Source organism: Brachyhypopomus gauderio, chromosome 8 (genome assembly GCF_052324685.1).
Source record: "Brachyhypopomus gauderio isolate BG-103 chromosome 8, BGAUD_0.2, whole genome shotgun sequence".
In the NCBI taxonomy this organism is placed as follows: Eukaryota; Metazoa; Chordata; class Actinopteri; order Gymnotiformes; family Hypopomidae; genus Brachyhypopomus; species Brachyhypopomus gauderio.
This window is the reverse complement of record NC_135218.1, coordinates 9,294,609-9,319,360: the sequence shown is the minus strand read 5'-3', so window position 1 is coordinate 9,319,360 and position 24,752 is coordinate 9,294,609. Positions and strand designations below refer to the sequence as shown.

General features: G+C 42.4%; 3 protein-coding genes across 11 annotated transcripts; 1 reads left to right on the top strand and 2 right to left on the bottom strand.

Moving 5' to 3' along the window:
• The first annotated feature begins 5,097 nt into the window (after positions 1-5,097).
• Positions 5,098-13,963, top strand: tespa1 (thymocyte expressed, positive selection associated 1). Of its 8 annotated transcripts, XR_013132740.1 has the most exons (13): positions 5,099-5,574; positions 5,911-6,066; positions 6,837-6,879; positions 7,584-7,624; positions 7,835-7,891; positions 8,503-8,542; positions 8,635-8,691; positions 8,812-8,904; positions 9,085-9,293; positions 9,802-10,988; positions 11,729-11,889; positions 12,852-12,933; positions 13,398-13,454. XR_013132740.1 is itself a non-coding variant. In XM_077014259.1 (12 exons), the coding sequence occupies exons 2-12, from the start codon at positions 5,928-5,930 to the stop codon at positions 13,496-13,498; spliced, it is 1,854 nt and encodes a 617-aa protein (XP_076870374.1). In that variant the 5' UTR covers positions 5,104-5,574; positions 5,911-5,927; the 3' UTR covers positions 13,499-13,963. The 8 variants fall into 8 exon arrangements, 4 of the variants coding, with proteins under 4 accessions (XP_076870375.1, XP_076870374.1, XP_076870372.1 ...); XR_013132742.1 differs by having other exon boundaries at positions 5,098-5,574; positions 9,802-10,793; positions 11,729-12,933; positions 13,398-13,464; XR_013132739.1 differs by having other exon boundaries at positions 11,729-12,933; positions 13,398-13,464.
• A 58-nt stretch (positions 13,964-14,021) lies between these two features.
• On the bottom strand, positions 14,022-18,147 carry tarbp2 (TAR (HIV) RNA binding protein 2). Of its 2 annotated transcripts, none has more exons than XM_077014263.1 (7): positions 17,723-18,147; positions 16,995-17,312; positions 16,741-16,810; positions 16,503-16,620; positions 15,582-15,709; positions 15,257-15,449; positions 14,022-14,915 (listed from the first exon to the last, which is right to left on the bottom strand). In XM_077014263.1, exons 1-7 carry the CDS (start codon positions 17,773-17,775, stop codon positions 14,761-14,763), a joined length of 1,035 nt encoding a protein of 344 aa, XP_076870378.1. In that variant the 5' UTR covers positions 17,776-18,147; the 3' UTR covers positions 14,022-14,760. The 2 variants fall into 2 exon arrangements, with proteins under 2 accessions (XP_076870378.1, XP_076870377.1); XM_077014262.1 differs by having other exon boundaries at positions 14,023-14,918; positions 17,723-18,139.
• A 2,206-nt stretch (positions 18,148-20,353) lies between these two features.
• LOC143521417 (uncharacterized) lies at positions 20,354-24,640 on the bottom strand. The gene is made up of 4 exons (XM_077014256.1): positions 24,307-24,640; positions 23,338-23,816; positions 22,918-23,065; positions 20,354-22,664 (listed from the first exon to the last, which is right to left on the bottom strand). The coding sequence occupies exons 1-4, from the start codon at positions 24,559-24,561 to the stop codon at positions 21,348-21,350; spliced, it is 2,199 nt and encodes a 732-aa protein (XP_076870371.1). The 5' UTR covers positions 24,562-24,640; the 3' UTR covers positions 20,354-21,347.
• Between the last annotated feature and the right edge of the window lie 112 nt (positions 24,641-24,752).

Genomic DNA, 24,752 nt, shown 5'->3' with positions numbered 1-24,752 from the left:
ACTTTATAAAGCTATCTTCTTTCAGAAAGCAAAAAGAAATTATAGAGAGCTTCAACACTGCATACAAAACAATAAAAATCACACAACAGATCGCAATATCCTTTATCATGCGTTCCTGAGAAAGTGTGTGTCCTTTGATCCCCAAAAATTTGACTTCTATCTTCACAACAGCTATAACATTTTCTGGAATACTGCAAATGTCACACTGCACAATGGCTATAACAGTGTGGACTGAGCACATGCTTTTCCCAAGCAGAAATGGCAATGTTTCTTATTTCAATAGTAAAACACTTACACAGTAAAGACTTAGGAGATTTGAGGTCCAGGTGTTGTGGTCATTGGCACGTGTTTACGGTTTATATATGAGGAAGATACTTTTTTATACAGCAGAGCCTTTGGTTAATGTGGCATTTGCATATCTAAAATGCTCATTCTTTTCCACAACCTTTTCTTCTTTTATACAAGCACATTAGTGATAATCTTTCTCAGGGAGCATCTTGATGGCAGCAGTATTTAGAGCAAATAAAAGTAAAATTTTTATGCCTCATAATTATAAAATCTTCTGAATGTTGTGAATGTCATTGTTATGGGAGTTGCTAGGGAAATTACCCGTATAATCTAAAAATTATATGTATGTATGCACAGATAGAAATTCCATACCGGATCGGTCGAGGCCCGGGTTAACAACGACCGCCACTGGTGCTGTTGTCCAACAGGGCATTAGCAGAAATTGGACTACTGTTGGGACAAGGAGGAGGAGAGGGGGAAGAGGGTTCTGAAGCTGAAGGAGAGGAGGCAGAGCAGGAAGGTGGAGGTTAGAGTTGGTACGTTGAATGTGGGCTCTATGACAGGTAAAGGGAGAGATCTAGCTGATGCGATGGAGAGGAGGAAGATAGATATACTATATGTACAGGAGACCAAGTGGAAGGGGAGCAAGGCCAGGAGCATTGGTGGTGGCTTCAAACTCTTCTATCATGGTGTAGACAGGAAGAGAAATGGAGTAGGGGTAATCCTGAAGGATGAATTTAGTAAGAGTGTAGTGGAGGAAAAGAGAGTAAGTGACAGGGTGATCTGTGTAAAGTTAGAGATTGATGGGGTGATGATGAATGTCATCAGTGCTTATGCTCCTCAGGTAAGTTGTGATGGGGAGGAGAAAGAAGAATTCTGGAGAGAGTTAGATGAAGTTGTTTTGCAGGTTCCTAAAGAAGAGAGAGTGGTTATTGGAGCAGATTTAAATGGACATGTTGGTGGAGGGAACAGTGGTGATGAGGAGGTGTTGGGTAGATATGGTGTTAATGAAAGGAATACAGAAGGACAAACGGTGGTAGATTTTGTTAAAAGGATAAAGATGGCTGTAGTTAACACTTACTTTAAGAAAAAGGAAGAGCACAGGGTAACGTATAAGAGTGGTGGACGATGCACACTGGTCAACTATATCCTCTGCAGGAGACGAAACCTGAAAGAGGTTAGTGATTGCAAGGTGTTACCCGGGGAGAGCGTAGCTAAACAGCGTAGGATGGTGATATGTAGGATGGTTTTGAAGGTGAAGAAGAGGAAGAGAGTGAGAGTGGAACCTAAGATCAGGTGGAGGAAGTTAAAGGATGAGGACTGTGGTGTAAAATTCAGGGATGAGGTGAGACAGGTACTGGGTAATGGTGGTGGTGTTCTGGATACCTGGGATGAGACTTCAAATGCAGTGAGGGATGTGGCTAGGAAGGTACTTGGTGTGACCTCAGGACAGAGGAAGATAGACAAGGAGTCGTAGTGGTGGAATGAGGAAGTTCAGGAAAGTTTGAGAGGAAAGCAGTTGGCTAAAAAGAATTGGGATTTTCAGCGAGATGAAGAAAGTAGACAGAGGTACAAGGAGATGTGTCGTAAGGCAAAGAGAGCAGTGGCAGAAGCTAATGAAAAGGCTTATAGCAAGCTGTATGAGAAGTTGGACACTAAGGAAGGTGAAAGTGATCTGTACAGATTGGCCAGAAAGAGAAACCGTGATGGGCAGGATGTGCAGCAGGTTAGGATGATAAAGGATAAAGATGGAAATGTGTTGTCTGGTGAGGTGAGTGTCTTGGGAAGGTGGAAGGAGTATTTTGAGGAACTGATGAATCAAGAAAATGAAAGGGAAAGAAGGTTAGGAGAGGTAGAGGTTGTGAATCAGGAAGTGCCTCAGGTGAGCAAGGAGGAAGTAAGGGCGGAGAATGAAGTGTGGTAAGGCAGTTGGACCGGATGATATTCCAATGGAGGCATGGAAATATTTGGGAGAGACAGCAGTGGAGTTTTTGACTGGGTTATTTAACAGAATCTTGGAAGGTCAGAAGATGCCTAAGGAGTGAAGACGAAGCATAATGGTGCAGATTTTCAAGAATAAGAGCGACGTTCAAAGCTGTAGTATTTACAGAGGAATAAAGTTGATCAGTCACAGCCTGAAAATCTAGGGAAAGAGTAGTGAAAGCTATGCTTAGAGGAGAGGTAGAGATCTGTGAGCAGCAGTGTGGTTTCATGTCAGCTAAGTGCACCACAGATGCTATGTTTGCTTTGAGAGTGTTAATGTAGAAGTATAGGGAAGGACAAAAGGAGTTACATTGTGTGTTTGTTGACTTAGAGAAAGCTTATGACAGAGTACCGAGACAGGAGCTGTGGTATTGTATGAGGAAGTCAGGAGTAGCAGAAAAGTATGTGAGGGTGGTGCAGGATATGTATGAGAACAGTGTGACAGCAGTGAGATGTGCGGTAGGAATGACAGACTGGTTTAAAGTTGGGGTAGCACTACATCAAGGATCAGCCCTGAGTCCCTTCCTGTTCGCAATCGTCATGGACAGACTGACGGACGAGGTTAGGCAGGAGTCCCCTTGGACTATGATGTTTGCTGATGACATTGTGATCTGCAGTGAGAGTAGGGAGCAGGTGGAGGTGAGCTTGGAAAGATGGAGATATGCTTTGGAGAGCAGGGGAATGAAAGTGAGCAGGAGTAAAACAGAGTACATGTGTGTGAATGAGAGAGCAGACGGTGGACAGGTCCAGTTACAAGGAGTTGATTTGGTGAAGGTTGATGAGTTTACCTACTTAGGGTCGAGGGTACAGAGTAATGGAAGAAGTGAAAGAGAGGTAAAGAAGAGAGTGCAGGCAGGGTGGTGTGGATGACAAAGTGTCTGTGGTGATCTGTGATAGGTGGGACAGTAGTGAGACCTGCTATGTTGTATGGACTGGAGACAGTGGCACTGACAAAGAGACAGGTGAGGGAGATGGAGGTGTCTGAGATGAAGATGATGAGATTCTCATTTGGAGTGACGAGGAAGGATAGGATCAGAAATGAGTTTATTAGAGGATCAGCACATGTAGCATGTTTTGGAGATAAAGTTAGTGAAGCGAGATTGAGATGGTTTGAACATGTACAGAGGAGGGAGGAGAGGTATATTGGTAGGAGGGTCTTGAGGATGGAACTTCCAGGCATGAGGAGGAGATGTAGACCTATGAGGAGGTTTATGGATGCAGTGGTAGAGGATATGTGAGTGGCTGGTGTGTCAGTGGAGGGCACTCAGGACAGGGCCAGATGGAGGAGTTTGATCCGCTGTGGCGACCCCTAAACGGGAATAGCCGAAAGAAGAGGAAGAAGAGGAAGAAGAAGACGTATGTATGCACAGATAAGGCTGGATTGCCCTATCCAGATTTATGGCAGACCTTCCCAGTGAAATGGGAAAAAATATGTATTTTAAAATCATAGAATAGTAGCCAATGTCAACTAAGACAATACTGCAGCTGTAGCTTAAAATTCACTAGTGAAGTCCAATCAAGTCCAAACCAAAAAAAGTTGTTGTGTTGGCAGTCATCTGCAATTTGTTGGAATTGTGAAACAGCTCAAATTCAAAATGCTTAAGCAGATGTCTTTTTTAGAAGATGTGGTTTTTAGAAATTGCGCTTGGATGTGAGTTAATGATGTATAAACATGCATACAGTGAAAATATGTTTTTTTTTTACCTTACAGTTGAACTTTTAGGTGCAATTGTGTGCATCTCAATCATCTGATGATACTTACATTAATGTGCCTGTCATTAGTGAAGTTAGTTAATAATGAAAGTGGTGTTGGACTATTGTTGATAGGGTTTACTTGAGGCCTGCAATGCTTCAAAAAGGTATTTGACATCAGGCCCCTCGTTAGGACTGATTGGCAACATTGCTCCATTTATGAGGTGAAATGATAAATCAAAACCAGTAATGAAAGGAAATGGGTTAACTGTATAACACTACCTTCTCTTCTCTGTAGCTTTTGTTAGCTCTAAATCCTTGCAGCATCTCTTTGAACAGACACAGAAGAAATCGCACTGACCATTAACACTGACCACTAACACTGCCACTCTATGGGCACAAGCGCAGTGACTCCCACCAACCCTGATGTCATGAACATACCCCCTATAGCTTGATGTCAGGAAGTAAGGTGTTTGAAATAGCCTACTACATACTACTCAAGTACTAATTGGGCCCCAAATCAGTACGCAGTATGCGATCAAAAGATATTTTCCCAATATGCGAAAGATACTCAGATGACATACTAAATCTGCCAAATATTCAAGTATGCGACCAGACCTATAGTGGTGTTCGAATTAGCTTACTACATACTACTCACATACTGATTGAGCCCAGGGCCGGAGTGGGACACATTTTCAGCCCGGGAGTTTCATGTCCAAATCCGGCCCAAAATTATTTTTCCCTCCCAATCGGCCCAAACTAGAGACTGACATGAGCCGGCCCATCGGGAATCCTCCCGAATCTCCCGATTAGCCACTCCGGCTCTGATTGAGCCCAACTCAGGGTGCTGTTTGCAGTATGTGACCAAAATACATTTTTTCAGTACGTGAAAGATACTTGGATGACATACTACCTCCACCCAATTTTCCAGTATGAGATGAGACCTATTTTCATGGTATACTGACTTGGTTGGTGTTCCAACAAACCATCCATCTTTACACACATCCACAAATCCAGGTGAAACTGTATTGTGTACTCACGCACCTATTAAATGAGGCGTAAAAAGTAAAACACACACCCTACCATCTGGTGGGTCCAAAGTTGTTTGGTCGTCAAGGTAATATTGATAACACTTTCATCTACGACTTAGACACACATTTCAGTACTGAAAGCGTTTGGGGGCGATTTCCTCTTTAATTTAAGCTTCTAAACGAAAATGCATTTAAGGTAGACAGTGAAATTTGCTGCTGCCCGTAATGCTTGGGTGCAGCTGTTGTTTGAATCAGCATTTCAGTATCAAATTGGTGGTTTTAGAATTTGGTCACATGTATTATGCAAACACGCAGCTGCCGTGTTTCCTTTATTTCAGCATGAAGCGCCTTCAACATCTCAACACTTCTTCCTCTCTCCGCTTCCGTCATTATCGTCACCAGTCAGTAGAAGCGGCGCTAAAGTTTGCGTGGGTGGCGCAAAAATGAGTGGAAATGCGCGTCTTTAACTTTTTTATTTCTGATGGACCGTCGGACGCGGAGAAGGCCGTCGGGTCCTGGACGTGAGATCCCGGAGAGATGAAGTGTGATGATGTTTGTAAGCAGGAGTGAACTTGTGAAGGTAGGTTCGCTCCTCCACCTGCGGCGGAAACATCCGCGGTGGCGTTTTGAAATCGGCTTCAAGTGTCGACGTTTGGAGAACGAGTTAAACACCTCGATGTTTTTTATACTGCATATAAATGACAAACCTCCGTTTCCCAGTTTGAGCATCGAAGGGCAAGTGGAATTGATAGAAAGTTATAAGAAAGATTTTGTTGGTTTTGCATGGTTGCAGTTTGTACCGGGTCATGTATGATGGTCTGCACGGTTGTGGACTAGTGTCTAGTGTACAACGCGCTATAGAAATGAAGTAGGATGTTAACCCGGGTTTAATGCACTTCCCTGTGTTCGTTTTGAGGCGCTGGGGGTGGTGTGATGGAGAGCACGTCCCCGGCTGACAGGCGCCAGGCTTGGGCGCACAGCAGCCGCCGCTGCCTCATTCTGGAAGACGCGGAGCGGCGCGGTTCCGACCCACCTACACGCGTCTCTCTACAGGACGACGTTTTCACGGACGGTAACTCGCAAGCTTATCCTAAGACACTGAATTTACCTTAAATGTGTATTATATTATCTGTTTTAACAGATAAAGGACGTGCGCATAGTCCAGTACGCGCGGAAGTTGCGAAGACAGTGAATGTCATCAGATTAATGGGGGTTCGTCAAAGCTCGGTTGGGTTTTTTGGTAGTAGAGATGCTTGATTCACTCTGACTTGCTTGGAAACGTACATCTCAGTGTGTGGGGATTGCTGCAAGCCAAATCACTTTAGTCAGATCAATGCAAATAATGGGATGTAAATGACTAAACACAAATGCCTAATGACCACTTTATAATAGTAAAAGTAATACTAGTATAATTAAAGACTCTCAAAACTGTACTGGAGTCTGTAGCACAGGAGTTGAATCAAACAAACATTGTGTTTACTTATATTGTGTATTTTCCAGTTTCACCACTAAGCACCATGGATAACCAGTGTAGAAATGCGTCCTAGTATTGGGAGTTGCAGCTGTATACAGATGATGTGTGACTTTATACTGATCTTTATTCTTCTTCCAAAAACACTATCTAATCACAGCCGTTGAGAAAAGCTGCTGCTAATAGAATAATTTGAAATCCTGGAATTCATTTCTAGTGGATATCAGTTAATTTGTTAGAAAATGCATTTAAAATGTTTTAGCATGAAAATAGAATAGCAGATGTGATGACGCTAAAATGACACATTTCTGTATGTTCAATAAACATAGGCGAGTATAAAGAGAGCTGACTGTTGTATGTATTTTCCACAGGATGCTCTACAGGAAAGATTGAAACCTGGCTCCAAGGTTGTGGGTAAGTGTGTGTGTTAGTCAAGGAGGGCACACGTTTATCTGCGTCAGAAGCAGGGCAAGTAGATCACTGTGGTTGAACACTGTGTTTGTCAATTTCAAGGCAATATAAACAAATGAACGTAAACTGTAAGGAAACATTGTCTGGTTAAAGGTTGTGACCGCGAAAATAAATGCTTGCACCCTTGACAAGGGTCAAGAACCAATTGTATTGCCATCACAGGAATGACACACAGGATTTTTTAAAGCAGGTTTACTCCATTTGTTGCATTTGTTTTGTTGCATGGTCAATTGGGTTTTAGTGATAGAGTCTACTGTTTGATCATTGAGTTGCATCTTGACCTGTTCCTGTGGGTCTTGTCATGGCTGTTTAGAATAGTGATGGAGACTTAATTTTCCATTATTGGGACTTCCATTTCTAAAATACTGATCTGCAGGACCTCTGACATCCTCCATTATCTCATTATGTCAGTCGACTCCATAGGAGAGAATGTCACTCTAGCAGTAGCTCCTGCAGAGGTTACTTCTTGGGCGAAATGCCGTATGGTGATTCAGGTCCAGTGGGGCTGTGTGAGTGTGTATTATTATCAGGGAATCTCGCTGCATGCCTGTGCGTCGCCCACCAACCACACTGATTCACATGTGATAAGAGTGACTGCATTTTCGGTTTCTTCTCTCCCGCTCTCTCACTTGTTGTTTATTTTTCAGAAATGAAGCCAACCAAGAGAACCTGAGTCACCTCAATGTGGGTAAGGAAAAGGACTTTGAAATTCATTTGTAGCAGCAGTGAGGTGGGCCTGTGCCTTAAGGCCAGCGAGTTACATAACGTAGCCATATAAAGAGCCCTGCGCTAACACAGTTTGGGAAGACTGCTGCGTGTTTTTCGGGATGCTTTAGTGAAGGCTCTGCAAGAGGACCATGGAGCCCCTCTTCTCATATTTTCATTTACTAATCTGCAGAATTGTTGCTGAAGACTGGTAACAGTTTTGAAGATGATCTGAGCCTCGGGGCAGAAGGTACGTAAAACCTGTTGCTCCATCAACTTCCAAATGTGAGCCAGTTGGATGGTTTGTATTTTGAACCAGTAGTTGGTATCATTACAAACAGGAAGGCAATGCGACAGATGATATTTGACATATGTAAATATCAGATGCAGGCCATCCTTTTCCTCTTAACCTTTTCTTTGAATTCCATAACACCTGTCCACACATTGTCCGCCTACTGATGTTTATTAGGTCTATCATGGAATGTATTTAAAACATGTCATTGTACTGCTAAGGCCCAACCTCCTTCTTGAGTAACAACCTTAGGCTTGTCAGTTAGTCTCTGTCAGGGGCGGCCTCGATAACATTGATCAGACACAAACAAAGCTTGGTCTAGAGAGGCGTCGTCTGTCAATGAGAACAAGCCCAGACAAGAATCAGACAGTCTAACCAAAAGCTGTCCCAAGCATTTTCTTGGAGACAGTAACAAAGAAAGCTAGGGTTCACACGCAAACTCGCACTGTAAATGATTGATTGAATTTAGCACTAAATAAGGGATTTACAAAAGTACACGTGGACGGCAACTATAATGACTTTAATAGCAGAGGTCACTGCTTTTAATTCACTTTGTCATTCTTCTATAGCCATAGCACTAGATGTTGGATCACGCGATGAAGAAATTGAGTAAGTGCTCCCTGAGATTCTATAAATTCTGCCTAAATTCTTCCTGTAATGGCTGAAAGGTATTCACAGCATTCACTCCTTGTTCCCTGCAGGTATTGTCCGTTGCTTCTGCCCCCTCCTAAATCACGTCGCAAAGACTATCGCGGGAGGTCAGCCGACATTTTCCCTCTCTGCCCTCGGTTTCAGTTGAGCTATAAGTTTATGATGTCACTGTCTTCATGTCATGCGCTATTGTATCTGTGACATCACTGTCTTTGTGTCATCTGCAGCACTCCACAGCAGAAGCTTAACCTGCCATTTCATGCACTGGGGCAAAGCATGGCGTCCAGTGCCTTCTCTTCCATTGCCACGACTGCTTCTAGGTAGCGCGGCTGGAAGAACGTGGGCCTTCAAATCCTTCACACTCGCGTAAAGGGCACAGTGCTTTGCCCACCATGGCCTAATGACATCATTCATGCATACTGCTGTTCTTAATGCTGCAATACATCTTCCCCACTCACATGGATTTGTCTTTGTCCGTATCGCTCCCTCTGGTGCATTAGTGTGTCCGAGGTCCTGCAGATGTGTGCGGAGGACGCGGAGGAGACGCTGTACCAGCTGGGGTTCGGCTGCGAGGAGCCGCAGGTGACCGCCCGCATCCCCGCACGTTTCTTCAGCTTCCCCTCACAGCTGAGGGGCATCAACTTCCGCCTCTTCCTGGAGTCTCAGTTACACCGCATACGTGAAGAGGACCCCAACCTCTCGCTCGCTAGTAAGGACAAACGCCCACATCATATATGCGGATGGTGGCTGTGGCCACATTTGTGTAAGCGGACTCACTTTATTGCCACATTTGTGTGAGCAATTTCGTATCGTTTTGCTAAATGCATGCTCGGATGTGATCTCAAAGCCACCTGTTTGATCTTACTGTAAATGGAAAGCAATTTTAACCATGTCTGATGAGTAAGTAATGGAGTATCACACTGAAGTTTCAAGATTGACTCACTTTTACATATTGTTAAACGATGCATATATTTTAATATGGAAATAAACTATTAGCATATTGTGACATTAATATATATCTCAAGGTTCAATAGTCACTGAACACTGAACCACATTTACATGTTATTAGCGAACTGATCATATGCAGTGTGTATTTAGGAACTTTATTCATACATGCATTTTGAAAGTGCTATATATATTCACATTTATATATTCTAATTAAACGTAGCTATTTGGTGTAGTTTCCTCAAGTTCTTCCTTGGTTCCTCTGCGTGCAGGTCGTTTCCGTCAGGTGGAAGTCCTAACAGCCATGGCCAACGCTTTCTACTCCCTCTACTCGCACGTGTCCCGCACACCTCTTCAGAAGCTCGCTCCACCCGAGTTCAGCTTCTCCTCGCCCACGGTGGAGCGCACCATCGGACAGCGCTTCTTCGCCAGTATTCGGACCGAACCCCGCTCTCCCGTGGAACGCCTCAAGGACACGGTTTCGAAGATGTGCCTGTACACGGGCTCCCGTGGATCCGAATCGGCATCTCCGAACAGCTCTCCCCGCAAAAGGAACAGCCTTCCGGACGTGGTTAGCATGGTGCTGGGGACGGTGAGGGACGACGGGGGCCGTGAGGAGGGCACAAAGACATGGCCCCAGGAGCTGGCGGAGAACCTGGCCTGTAGAGCAGGCACGGAAGCAGGACCTGGGCAGTCGGTACAGGTTTCTGGTGGGCCACCTGCTGGCAGGGCGAGTGAGCCGGAGAAAGCGACTAACGCCCACAGGGAGAGGATCCAGCGTTGGTCTCAGTCAGGGAAGAGGGACGTCGCTAGAACGAAGGCTTGCCTGCTGGAGGAAGCTTCTCTGGAAACTACAGGTGCTCCAAAGTCAAGAAATGACATGGACATAAATGAAGGTTCTATCGGATCTCCTTTGCTTAATACCACCTTGAACAAACTTGACCCAAAGGCACAAGTTGCTATAATTGCCTATGATGTCCTTTGCCCTCATGTAGTGGAGAGTGTTCACCAGGGACCTTATCTATGTGGACAAACGGACACTAATGCAGCGAAGGGCTCATCTATTCAGATGCTAAATGAATCCTCAACTCAAAGAAATTTTGAGCCAAAAGACAAGCCATCACTTGCTGATGCACAACCACAGATTTGCCTACCACCTGGTGAGGAGGATGGGTATCTGGTGAAAGCACGTTCAGAAGATTCACAAAGTGACCTGGTCTACTGCGACCCTACCAGCAAACAAAGGACGCCGTGCCAGATCATGGTAACCGGCTCGGAGGATGACACCCCCACACTCCACAGAGAACCACACAAGGATGTTACTTCCCCAATGTATTCTAATAGCACTCCCAAGCATTCATGCCTGTCAGGCAACGAAAGGTACCTGAGCCCCAGAAATTCCTCAACCAGCCAGATTAAACGTTGCCCTAAGCAGGCCAACTCTTTTGAGCTGGAAGAGGTATGTAGCTACCTATACTTGTAACTCATTACACACTTTTCACCTATGTTTATTCACAGCAGGATTAGAGGCGTGGTCCCGAGTTACAGTATGCTCCCTATAGGATATTATTAAAATCATATGATTTGCATAATGCTGCTTAGTTACACCTTCATCTCTGCATTCATCGTCCTCCTCCTCCACTAAACATGGATGACTCACAGCAGGCACTAGACAAATCTACACTGATATACTATTAGAAAGGCAAGTTTAATTTATATTTCTTTACCTTCACATTTGTTTCATAAACATAAAAAAAAAACACCTACCTAATGCCCACCTCTCTAGGCGGGGCACACATTTGACATGCAGCATTCACAGGTCAAGCTGCAGATCTCAGAGCCAAATAATAGAAGTTGGGTTGCGTTTAAAGAGGGATACAGCCTGCCTAAGGTGAACTGGTAAACTGTTCCAGAGCCTTGCTGCTGTAACTGGAAAATCCCATTTCTGCTTGGGCCAGGATCATGGAGTAGTTAAGAGCAAATCTGCCATATAAGAGGGGGCGATTCATTCAGATCTTTAAAAACAACCAATGAAACTTAGTACCCTGCACTGTACAGAAGGACTTCTAAGTACTAAATGGTAAATTCAAGTCCTACATAAAATATTTTTATGTGAGTGTTAAGGAATCTCAGGTTTGCTAGATGGCTTTGCATTAAATTGGCTGAACCAAATATAATTAATATTTTACTGTTGTTTAGTTGGAGAAAACTATTGGACATCCACTTCTTAATGCCCATGATATACCACACTCATTGATCCTCTCCGAGGAGCAGTGATCACCAGACCTCAGGAGAAGGAACTTCAAGCCATGAGTACAGCAGTGGGGAAAAAAAATGTTTTCGTAGAATTTGTTCCAGAGGTAACATGTAAAATGTACAAAATGTAAATGTGCCATATTTGTCAATTGTGATTTTAACCCCAATCAAAATTTGTCTTCTGCATTTACCCATCTGTGCAGTGATAACACACACAAGTGGTTACTAGGGAGCTGTGGTGCACAGGTGCCCAGACCGGTTGAGGTTAGGTGCCTTGCCCAAGGGCAGCTCAGTCATAGAACATAATAAAATGTACCCCTGGGGGCTCTGGATCTAATAGTAGCTAAAGAAGAAAATGTATTGTCTATTTAAAAAATCAACCAATCAAGTGCAGTACTCTTGATACCAGCACGGCTGTTCCCTGAGTATAGCATTGTCCACCATGTCAAACGTTGAACTTAGATCCAGCAAAAGCAAACAGAAACTGCACTCACTGATCACTTTTAGAGCGCAGTTTTGTATTGTGTGGTAATCTAAACCAGATTGAAAAGATTAAAAAAGGTTTAAGGTTACACAGCCACTAGCTGTTTAAAAACCACAAATTTTAGATACTTGTCTCCTTTTTTTTTTTTTTTTTTTGAGAATTCTTCAAGGCCTTGAGAAGTCAGGCACCAAATTCATTATTTTCAAGAGTTTTTTGTAAGATCACTTGTCTTATCATTCAGTCAAAGCTGAGTACTAGATCTACATCTAACTTCATATGGAGCAATACGATCAAGAACAGCTGTACACAACAAATGAAACACATACAGCTCTTCTGTTTTTGCCTTCGAAAAAAAAGTAGCCTACTTCCAAAATCTGTAAAGGAGGATTTGATGTAGGCCATTGTGAATTTACACGGACACAGAGAAGCAGATACAGATAACGGTATAGTTTCACGGTGGTAGCTGTCTTGATGACACTGCAGAGACATGCTAACGTCCTAGTGTTTAAGAATACGCTCAGTGAAACGTTTGCCGGTTTGAATATTAAGTAACTGCTACACACACACATTGCTTCCATATAGGTGCAGAGTGCAGGGGAGGAGGAGACTGTTTCACAGTGCAGTGCGTTCACACTGACGGTTGCTGCAGCTACTCCACAGAAATGTGAGTCATGCCAGTTACTGCTTCTTGCACCCACACGAAATGCTTATTTGCAGATTTAGGACCGATTTTGTGTTTCATAAGCAAGTGTAAGATAACAGCTTATTATAGCTTATTGTGACATGCATACTAATAAGCAATTATCACTGTTTAGAACTTGATAATTTATGTCAAGAGAATTACTGTCAATAGTGTAAAAAAATAACGTAGAAAGGACAAATATGGTAAAAAAAAAAAACAGGTGTTAGGGAGAGGTGTTAAGAGTTTCAACACACATTAGCTGTTAACACCCTCAAAAACTTTCAAAGAATGTAAGCTCACAGGAAGTAATGAAGTTAGCAAGAAGAAAACTATGATGATAGCAAGCTGCATTCTCGGAAAACCCTCAAAAGTGTGGAAGAACAAAACGATCCTGGATATTTTAATCATCCAGACTCATTTGCATGCGTTCAATTTCTGTGCATCAGATTTGCCTTTGAGAGGGGACAGCTTCCAGTCAGACAGCAGTGGCTACGTTGAAGAGGACATGCAGCACTCTTTAACTACCCCCATCAAAGAGATCAGCTGAGCTCGCAAAGGAAAACAAAATAACCTGATGTGACACTTCCTTAAGCATCTCTGCCTATCTGGTGTTGAACCTAGAAGATACAGAGCGGGTTTTCTCACAGAACAAAGGTCACCACAACAGCTGTCACATTTTAATTGGCACTTTTCTTTCGAATTGAAAAGCCAGTTCATATGTAACAGCAAAAATGACTAAACCTGAATAGGTGCCAAAAGGAAAACTACTGCTACAGCGTTTTGACTTTGCTTCTCATTGAGTGACGAGCATGACTGGTTCCTGCATTTGAACTGTTTGAATGTAATGCAGAAACTAGGTACTGTATCATGATGTAACATTGCCTGTGACCTTGTGCTAGCTTGTTCTCTGTGACTGCGCTACTACAGATGTTTCGAGTATTTATTTGTCTCATGACATTTGTGCTTTTTGATGTATTTATTTGCATATCAATAGTAAAATTAACTAAGCAAATGTCAGCACTTTATTCTTTGGATAAAACAACCACAACCATATATTGTACACATCAACAGCATTATTACTGTTTGTCTTGCATCCTATGAACATGAGCATAAAAACATTTTTTTTACTTCTAGAACTAATATATCTCCCACAGATAACCTAAAAACCCACCTTTATTTTATATTTAATGATATACAAAATAAAATGTTCGCATTTAAATAACCTTACATAATACACATGGTCTTAAGTAAACACCATATTTAGGAGGCCACGCCTACATGGCACAAGTAGTGTGCATTCAATGACAAAAAAGGAAATTGCAACTTCCTGCACGAATCCATTAAAATTCTTAATTATTAGAAACAGCTAAATTTAAAATAATTGATTCATGAGAATAAGCAGCATATTATGAACTGTGACCTTCAATTATTTCAATAAAAAAATCTGAAAAACTACCTGGTTAGTTTGAAAGTCAAATGGTATATACAATAAAAACAAAAGGGTAAAAATGTAGGAACATCAGGACAAGCTAATTCATCTACAGTAAAATTCTTCATATGGGTGACTTCTAAAAATAAGGAACAAAGTTTAAAAATAAAAGTTTTCTTAATAGTAGGAGTACGGAACAGGAGAATGGAGCTTGAATCCTCTTCAGAACAGCCTCTCTGGTAGAGTCAAACATCTCTGGGCCATCACGAAGAGGAACAGTGTGGGCCAATCATGTCCAGTAAAGCCACAGCTGACGCCACTGCTGGCTGAAGAGGTAAACTCAGTAACTCCTCACATGTGAATTCATGGTGGGCACCAGCTCACTTTCCCCCTGCCATGATTTTGAGGTACTGGAGGGCGTTGTGTGCGGCGCTGGCCCGAGCTGCGTCCTGGCTGGGAGCGAAACCATGACACACGGTGATGGGCTGAGTGGACAACTCCACCAGACACTGGCACAGGCCACTGAGACTGCGCTCTTCTGGACACACACACACACAAACATAATGAGCTCAGATTTTCAACCTCTTGGTTACTAAAGTAGGTTTAAAATAGTTCTAATTGATGCAAGGGCACAGGCTATTTAATCATTGAGAATGCAATTAAATAGGTACAATGGTGAAAGTCCGTTTGGCTGTTAATGCATTTCAAGAATAGAGATGTATTTTTGAAGCTAGTAGGTACTGAAATGCGTGTCTTGACATGCAGCTCAAACCTAAAATTTATGTCAACCCATAAACAGTAATGCTAACACCTCCGCATTCCAAGAAGAAACAAATTCAATTAGCACACGTTCAGCACTAAAGTCAGTCACCATACCTATGTCCAGGTAGCTGACGTCAAAACGCTGCTCTTCAGAGAGGTCGTGGAGGAGCGAGCAGAAGTTGGAGCTGGGCAGGCCCAGAGGGTTACTGCGTAGCTGCAGGATCTTCTCCCCAGCAGAGTTCCGCAAGGAATCCCACGTACATCCGAAAGACTTGCACTTCCCTCCTTCTAGCCTTCCGCTTATATTCTTAGAGAGGACAAGGGTGGGACGCAGAAATAGAGGGAAGGAGAGAGGGGGAGAGAGAGAGAGAGCACACATGAGATGTGTCACGGTGCACCGCTCCATGGTCCCACCCCCGTGTGGTGAGGAGGTCCTCACCGGGTTGAAGGTGTCCTCCTCAGCCTCTGCTTCATGGCTGCTGCGCATGTCTACTGGCACGTCGTGGATCCTGGAGAGCATCTTCGCTGCTGCGTTCCGCTTGGCCAGCTTTTTGGACGTCCCGCTACCTTCGAGTCAAACGTTTTCATACAAGACACTGCATTTATATTTGCTTATCTGAAATATACGTGTATACGCACACAGTAGAGACACTATGAATATTATAAAGTGTCGAATATACAAAAACAAAGTAGATGCAGTATGAACTGATTTTACGTTTAAAGTTAAGTGGGGGAACAAATGTGATCCGAATGACCTGAGTATAGCATAGTTGTTGATGCCAGATGGACTTGTTTGAGTATTTCCACTTTTGTCAGCCAACAGCAGAAATGTGAGGCTACCGTGGTGACAGGCTCACCCAAACCAGTCAGCTGAGAATAGGAAAAATACTGCCTGTTCTGATTCATTTTGATTTATGCAGTGATGTGCAGACAGTACGTTCAGGATTTGCCAAAAACTGCATGACTTTATGGATCTAACCCGCCTTGTCTCAGTTCAGGCTGCTGCAGGTGGTGTAATGCTGTGGGGAATGTTGTCTTGGTACACATTAGACTCCTAATACCAACTGAGAATTGTTTAATTGCCTTTGAGGCCAAAATGTCCCAATTTTATTAGGACACAGTACTATGATGCACCATATCAGAAAGCACAGGTTGTCTTAAGCTGGTTTAATCACTATGATATACATGCTTACTGACTCACACACACACACACACACACACACACACACTCACACTCACACACACACACACACACACACACACACACACACACACTATCTCTCTCTCTGAATCGTCAAAATTGACTAGTAGCTGGCAGGAAACCTTCATGTCAAAATTAGTTCAAGTACATAACATTTACCAATCTCAACAAATCTCTCCACTCTGCACGTCATGGTGAACTCTTTGCGGTGTGCAGGACCAGACTCCTGAGTGACGGTGTATTCAGGTAAACGCCAACCTTTTTGTACCACCAGTTCCTATGAAAAAGGTGACATTCTGTAAATAACTTGAAAATAGACTTATTATATTATGCATGCACAGAAATCATTGAATAAAAATGTATATACAAAAAACATATACAAATATTTTTCTCTGACCTGCAGAGCTCCAACTGGATTGCACTCAGCTTGCTGGCTGGAACTGGACGACTTTATCTCTGACTGGGAGCTGTGGGAACCATGGAGTGCCATCAACACAGAGGACACGACAACCCCTGCTAGAGTCAAAAAGCTAGAGAGCTTTCAAGCATCTAGATTATCATGAAGCAGTTGCTTCAGAAGGACAGTCTAGTCAAAACGATGTCTCCTGTTCACAGCATGTGCACATTTCACACCAGTAAGACCATTCTTACCAGTCTCCCTCCAATGCAATGTCTATGCCCACAAATCCCTCTCCTTCCATTCCGTTTCCTCCCAATCCTCCCAACATCCCCCCTTTGAGCATCTTCAGGGCAGCTTCTGCGGCCTTGTGCTTGGCGGCCTTCTTGCTTGGGCCCTGGCCCGTGCAGTTGATGTCTCCCACAGACACGCGGAAGGTGAAGTTGGGCTGGTGGGCCTGGCCTTCGGCCTTCAGCAGGTCATACACTGGGGTCTTGCCTATCCGCGTTCCATATTCCTGCAGCAGACTGATGGGGGTCTTCCCGGGGTTCACAGCCAGCATTTGCTCAATACTGATGAGAGAGAGCAAAAAAAGAGTAAAGATATCACAGTATAATTTTCAACATTTCTGCTTCTCAGCATAATAGGATGAATGATTCAAATCTTCAAAGAAAAGTCATCTGTAAAACGAAAACTTACATAAATACGTATATGGAATCATTTTTTTCCACTTAAACGACCTATACGTGTATATTACAATTATAACTGGCCTCTAACTAGCTAGATACTACCACTACATATGGAAAAGACTCTGATGGTGGCCTTGAAATCCACAGTACTGTTTTTCAAACGTCACTAAAAGTCAACTTTATATTTCAACTACAATAAATAAAATAAAATAAAATAAAAAACAAATGGTGTAATCCTCGTTTTCTTAGCCAGCTAGCGAGACCTAGCCGACGTCGCATCCGAACAAGCTCACCTGGCACACCCAGAGTTTCTCTTGCTGCTACCCGGGGTTTTCTCGTCGTTCATTCCCCAATAACATATAGAAGGGCCGCTCGTTTGTGATTGCAGATTCCCCCCAAAACAATCGAATCCCCCTCGATATCATTAGCTAATGGTTTTCCTTGCGGGGAAGCCTGTGACACGGGAGGGCAACCCCTTCTCCTACGGCCCCACATGATCACACTAGACGACATGCGGCCATGTCGCAGTGAAGCAGGCGACGGTGAGGCCATTACAAATATTTTACTACATTAAAAGCGTTACTGGAGCAGAGATGTGAACATTACTATATGTTCTGGGGTCGGAATAATAAAGATTTGCGACGTATGACGTATGTAACACAAATTCTTAACAAAAATGATTTTACTGTAGGTAGTCAGCTTGAAGTTTTTAATGCGCATGTGTTCGAAAAAATAACAGCAACCTTCTTTTCTTCCTTCACACTTCTACGTACCTTTTTCATGATGGAGCCAACGTGAACGAATTTCAAAATAAAAGTTGGAAAAAAGCGATTAAACGGTGAAATTATACAAAAATAGTAGATCAGTCATAAGGGCTATGTAATCCAGAATGCATATTTCCCTTTTTAAAAATATTATGTCTGTTATGATCTATGAAGAAGGTACAGTTAGCTCTATCAGTCTTTTCAGGCTTTTAACAAGTTGTGAATGAGGAACAATAACTGTTTTCCAAATGTTCAAATTATAAGTACAGCAATGTGATTTAAGACAGATAATCTGTTATGAAGACAAGTTATATAAAGCCAATGGTCGAATGGACCAGTTATTAAGATATTTGCTAAAGAACAACAATGAAAAATTTTCCTTTTTCCTACAGAAAAATGCAGCATTCCAGGAAGGACTGAATAATGGAAAAAAAATGTAAATGTGCAAATGTAAATGTGCCATATTTGTCAATTGTGATGTTTTTACCCATCTGTGCAACTAGAACACACACACAAACACACACTAGTGATTACTAGAGGGCTGTGGTGCACACGTGCCCAGAGCGGTGGGCAGCCCTAGCCCGGTGCACGGGGAGCAGTTGGGGTGAGGTACCTTGCTCAAGGGCACCTCAGTCATGGCCTCAGGCCTGGAAATTAAACCCATGACCCTCCGGTCACAAGACCAGTTCCCTACCACAGGACCATGGAGATAAAGGATGAAAAAACCAAGTAATGCTGCATATGTCTACCTGTATTCTTATTGTTAATTTACATTCTAAATTCAGTTGCCCTCTACAAAATGACCCAGTCATATTGTTAGCATAGCCTACATTATTATATATTTACTATATTATACTATTACATTTAATTTGATTTCAACTGCAATTTTAAGAGTGTGCCTTCGACATCTGTGACAGTCATATTTAAATGCTTCAATACAGTGCACCAGCTGCTTTGCTTTTCTTCTTAACTTTTTGAAGGAACTGGGGCACCATCTACAGACACAAGAAAAGCATAGCACACCATCATCACCGAGAGCATTGCCCTGACAGCGCACACTGCTTAACAATAACCACTTTCGCTGCTTCCTGTTATGGACAAGCTACATGTTTATGTATTAATGTATGAATCTAGTTATTTTTATGCACTCATAACATGAATTGTCTCAAACACACTGATCATTTGCTGGTCTGTTGCTTTGAACTTTCTGCACTAACCTCTGACTGGAGGGAACTGAAGTTTTAACTAGTACGTTTTAGGCGTTTGAAGAGCTCCAGTCAATAGTATCGTCCAACGGGAGACACATGCTCACCCTGTAGCTCAGGATTAGTATATGAGGCATGAACTCATGACCTTACTGCTGTAAATACATAACCGGTGTCTCATTTCAAGTGGCAACTGCACACAACAAAGAAGGGCAGTGACTGTGGAAATAGTCTAAACACTGAAACGTTATTTGTAAAGGTCAGTCTAGATGAAGGGAGAAAATCTAAATAGGAACTGATTAAAATGTAGAACTGTATGAAACCCATGGTGATGTAAAACTTTACCCTTTTGGTTGCAAGCGTTTAGCAAACAGATTAGCGCTAATTTTAAGGAATAAATATACATTTTATAAGTGTAGACCATGCCCTGAATGTTAATAAGGGTAATGGAGTGTTTAGATTGTAATGTATGTAATGGAGTTACAGGCAGACTCAGCAGGTGCAGAAGCCACTCCCTCCTCAATCCTGAGGAAGGACAGAGTGAGAGACGAGAGTGAGAGAGGACGATGAAGGAAAGAAGCAAGGAGGGAGCTACATTTTATCATGTGGAACGAAAGAGAGTTTGATGGTATAAAAGGAGTGGAGAAGGAGGGGGTTTGATCTTTCTCTGAAACTACAGTTTTGGGTGCCACTGTTTTTGGCTTTCAATTAAAAAATGGCAATACTAAAGAATTGTGTGATAAATCTTAGACAAGTTTATCAAAAAACTTTCATAGAAAACTGTGAAGACCATTACATTTTCACACAAAAGACTTTTTTGTTAACCCTGATGAGATCCAGGCGTGGTCTACATTCTTGGGGTCCAGCTGGGTGTGGGGGACCCATTGCAATTTTTGTTAAAATAATCAGCAGATTCAGCCCAATTGCAAGTAAAATAAACAATACATATGTTAAATTAGTTTGCTCTCTTATTTATTTATTAGTTACTTTTTTATTAAAATGTAACACAATAAGGAAATCAATCATAAATCATGCTGGCTGACAGGCTGGTCCTATGGCTAGCTGCTCATGGGCTGGTGCTAACGGAGCTGGCTGCTGCTCATCCTCCTTTTCATTATCAGTATCAGACTCTGATATTTCAGAAATGTGATCCTGAAATTTCCTCTTCTGAATCATCATCAAAATCCTCTGTCTCTTCCAATATCAGCTGGAAGGCAGTCTGAACTGAGAATCGCTTTGCCATCTTTTATAGCATTTTTAGCATCATGTCCCCATGATTGGGTGAAACACACACAAACACACACATACACACACACACACACACACATACACACACATACATACACACACATACAGGTCCAGAGAGGAGGGAGGGATAATGAGGGCTGAGAGAAAAGATGCTTCTTTCAGATCTCACCCCTTTGTCTCTATAGAGATTCTTCGTCCACTGTCTGACAATATGCAATCAACCCCTGATGTGACAACCATCAAAAGTGTTGATGGTTGCCCACCCTTGCATGCCAAACACCTCTGTCCTTTGTTTGTATATCCTTTAAAGTCATACAGACGACTATCAACTACCCAACCCAATGTTGATTGCCCACTTTGACTAGCCCAGGGCCCAGTGGACCCTGGACCCTGTATGTAATACAAATGTGAAGGGGGGGGTACGGGGGGGTGGTCATTGAAAATATTTTCTGACTTATGTTGCTCACGGAAAATGAGCCAAGGACCAATGAATCTCAGTTTGAAAAAAAAAAAATTGTAGAATTTTTTTAAGCTGATTTTTTCAAAATGGGTCCCACAGACCCTTGGACCATATAAGGGTTAAAGAAACGTCACAGTCTAAAAAGGCTATACTACATTGGAGAAATTGTGTGCAATGGCCTCATTCACAACAGGTTATTTGACCTTTTGCAATTCTTTTAAAGTTTTCTTTTCTGAAAAACCTAGTCCTTGGCAGATTCTTCTGGAAACTCTTTTGTTTGTTCAAGCTCATTCTCTGCCTTGACAATGCCTTCCAAGTGTTGCTCTGAGGTCTCATTTATGACAATATATTCCTTATCTGAAGGAGTGTGCATCTCCTTCTCAGCAATGTCCGAATGAAAGTTTTCTCCATCATTTTCCTTCATCTCAACTTTCCCAATGTGCATCTCTTTGGAAGGAGTCTGGATTTCTTCAACTTTCTTCTCCACTTGCTTTTCAGCAAACGTCTCCTTGTTTTTATTGCTGACAATGTCTGTCTTATCTGAAAAACTCTGAATACCATCTACAAACTTCACCTCCACATCCTCCATTGCAGTATGTCCTGTTTCAGTAGTATCCAAACTTGAATCCTCTAAAGCACTCTGGATATCATTTGCAATGATCTCATCTTTTTGCTTCTCTGTTTCACGTGTAACCATGTCCATCTTCTCTGATGGAACTTGAACCATCTCTTGAACTGCAACATCCACATTCTTCTGTTCCTCCAAACCATCTTCCTTATTATTATCCATGCTATTACCTGTATCTTCTGAAGCAATTTGCATCTTCTCCGTTTCCTCTAAACGTTGCTCACCTTCAGCCTCCTCTCCAACAATAACAGGTTCTTGTCCATCTACACCTTGTTCCTCAGTAAATTCCTCCTCATCTTGTGCTTCTTGTTCCTCAACAATTTCTCCCTCTTTTACTTCTAGCTTCCGAGTAATTTCTCTTTCCATTTCCTGTTCCGCTACAATTTCTTCCTCACCTCTTTCTTGCTCATCCCCAACCTCTTTCTCAGTCATTTCTTCCTCATCTCCTGTGCTGACGTCCTCAGCAATTTCTTTCTCCTCACTTTTGCTCAAATTCTCATTAACCCCTTTGCCCTCTTTTGGGCTAAAATCCTCAGAAATTTCTCTTTGCATTTCCAGCTCCTCTACAATTTCTCCTTCGCTGTCCTCTTTCTCCTCAGTAATGTCTTTCTTCTCTCTTGCATGGAATTCCTCAGTCATTTCTTCACCTTCCCTACTGAAGTCCTCAGTAACTTCTTTCTCCTCTCTTGCGTGGAAATCCTCAGACGTTTTTTTCTCCTTTCTTTGGCTCAAGTCCTCAGGAACCTCTTTCTCCTCAGGAACCTCTTTCTCCTCAGGAACCTCTTTCTCCTCTCTCGCTACAAGATCCTCAGCAGGTTCTTCTTCAGGTTGTTCAGACTCCTCCTCAGTTGCTTGCTCATTATTTGCTGTTTCTGTTTGTTTCTCAACCCGACTCTCTTCCACTCTACTATGTTCCAGAGATTCAGACAACTGAAAACACAAATCAGATTCTACTTTTAAAAACATAAAATATCAGATACTGTATGCTTAAACAACTTTTCTCATCTGGACTCTAAAATGCACTTAAGGTCACCTAAATGGAACAAAACAGACTGATACTGAACTTCAGACCCTGCAAGTTAAGACACTCCATACAGCCCCACTGTATAGCTCCACTGCATTGATTTTTTCCCCCTGAATGCATAGCAGTTCTTAACCCTGCACTGCTTTGGAGGTCTTATACCTGGGTCTGGACAGCCTCTAGCTGGGTGGTGAAGTGGGAATGAAGACTCCTGGTAGTGGTTTGATGATCTTCCAGCCTCTTCTTTAGAGACTTCAGCTGTTCATCAACAACCTGAGCCCTCTTAACTTGCTCCAATTCTAGCAGCTCTCTGACAATGAAATGATAATAATAATAACATTTCAGTTTAAGAGACCTTTATAATATAAACTGTTGTAGTTATGAGATTTTTTCTAAATTCTTGCAAAGCCATTTTTTTAACTACCAGCTGTGAAACCAACCAACATTGGTTTGGTTATAATAAGTCAAACCAACATTCACAAAAAAGTTCACAAGTTTTAAAAAAGAAAAAAGAATCCACATTGCCAAGTTATTTGTTCTATTAAAATTTACTGACTAAAATTATATACATTGCCCACTTACTTAACATTTATCAGTTCCTGTGCACTTGCATCCAGGGCTTCCTGAGTGTTTAGAAAATATTTTTTGATCACAATTATCTCTCTCTTCTGGCCCTGCACCTGAGATGTTAAAGCATCCACAACTGAGAGTTGCTCATCTAGACGTGACTTTGTGGCCGAAACAGTGTTGGTTAGCCTGGAAAAATTACTGGTTAACTCAGAGTTAGCACTCATGATATTGGTGACACTCTGCTTCATAGATTCCAACTCATCACTTTTGTTCTTGATTATGGAATTCAGAGATGCAATAGAATCTGTGTTCTTCTGAAGCTCAGCCAAGTTTGAGTTCAAATCAGTTTGCAGAGCCCAAACTTTGTTCTGAAGGTCTTTGGACTTGATTTGTTCAGAAGCAGCCAGGGCCACCTCAGCCTCTCTCTGGGCTTTGATATAGGCCTCTTCCAGAGCAACTAGACGCTCCTCAAAACCCCCTACACTGGCAAGCTATAAAAAATAGAGAGAGAAGAACATGAATACAGTGCTGTACTGTCAGTTAAACTGTTACAATTTATATCCAGATTCTCATACATGACCAGTTTATATCTGCATTTCAACAAAGAGACTGGGACTAATACTGGCACACTTCTCTATAGGACCTGCCCTTCTTAAAACTTGTGTTGTCAAAAGAAACATGATCTTGGGCTTCACTGACAGTGCAACTATTAATGGCCTGGGTGCCTGGCTGCACTGCATAGTTCAGTAGGCTATAAGGCACATTCAAAAAGCTTGGTGAACACATGAGGAGTTTATCTTGAATATGACAAGACTCACTTGTCATATTCAATGTAATTAAGCATTCATATTTCATCTCCATTTTTCATCTCGGCACAAAATGCATTTATCCCTCCAAATAATACTTTGCAGCAGAGCTTGGTTATTGAAACTCTACAAAGCAGACAATGAACATCTCCAAGCGTGGGACATCGTTACCTACCTGAGCATTATCTGTACCCAACTCCTGCTGCAATTTTGAGATTCTTGTCTGCACGGATGTCAGCGTGTCTGACAGACTCTCGATAATTTGCTGTTGTTGACTACAGAACCAACCGACTGTTGATCCTCCAATAACAACCACGAAAACCAAACTAACCGGGAGAACATATTCGTGAATTCGTGAATGCCCCGCTGGCTCTAACAACAACACATTGTCGTCCTGTTTACTGTTGGTCTTCCCCCTCCGCCGCGGCATCTCGCCACTCCAGAGATCTACAGGACACAAACTGCCCTGAAGTTTAGGTCGGCCCTTCCATTAGGCAATAGCTATAGGCAAATGCTAGGGTCGCCGTCTGTCCAGGGGGGCGCGCGCTTGTTTTTTTTTTTTTTTTTTACAAATGAACAATTAATAAATGTGAAAACAAGCAAAGTCCAGCTAATCATAAT

Bases quoted from the DNA above. Each gene is read 5' to 3' on its own strand.
- LOC143521417 (XM_077014256.1), bottom strand. From the start codon at position 24,561: ATGCCGCGGCGGAGGGGGAAGACCAACAGTAAACAGGACGACAATGTG. The intron at 23,817-24,306 runs GTAGGTAACGAT...TATTTTTTATAG, and splicing joins TGGGTACAGATAATGCTCAG to CTTGCCAGTGTAGGGGGTTT. The intron at 22,665-22,917 runs GTATAAGACCTC...TTGTGTTTTCAG, and splicing joins TAGAGGCTGTCCAGACCCAG to TTGTCTGAATCTCTGGAACA.
- tespa1 (XM_077014257.1), top strand. From the start codon at position 5,928: ATGGAGAGCACGTCCCCGGCTGACAGGCGCCAGGCTTGGGCGCACAGC. The intron at 8,692-8,811 runs GTCAGCCGACAT...TGTCATCTGCAG, and splicing joins CGCAAAGACTATCGCGGGAG to CACTCCACAGCAGAAGCTTA. The intron at 10,989-12,851 runs GTATGTAGCTAC...GCTTCCATATAG, and splicing joins ACTCTTTTGAGCTGGAAGAG to GTGCAGAGTGCAGGGGAGGA.
- tarbp2 (XM_077014262.1), bottom strand. From the start codon at position 17,775: ATGAACGACGAGAAAACCCCGGGTAGCAGCAAGAGAAACTCTGGGTGT. The intron at 17,313-17,722 runs GTGAGCTTGTTC...CTCTCTCATCAG, and splicing joins AGAAACTCTGGGTGTGCCAG to TATTGAGCAAATGCTGGCTG. The intron at 14,919-15,256 runs GTATGGTGACTG...GTGTGTGTCCAG, and splicing joins CGTCAGCTACCTGGACATAG to AAGAGCGCAGTCTCAGTGGC.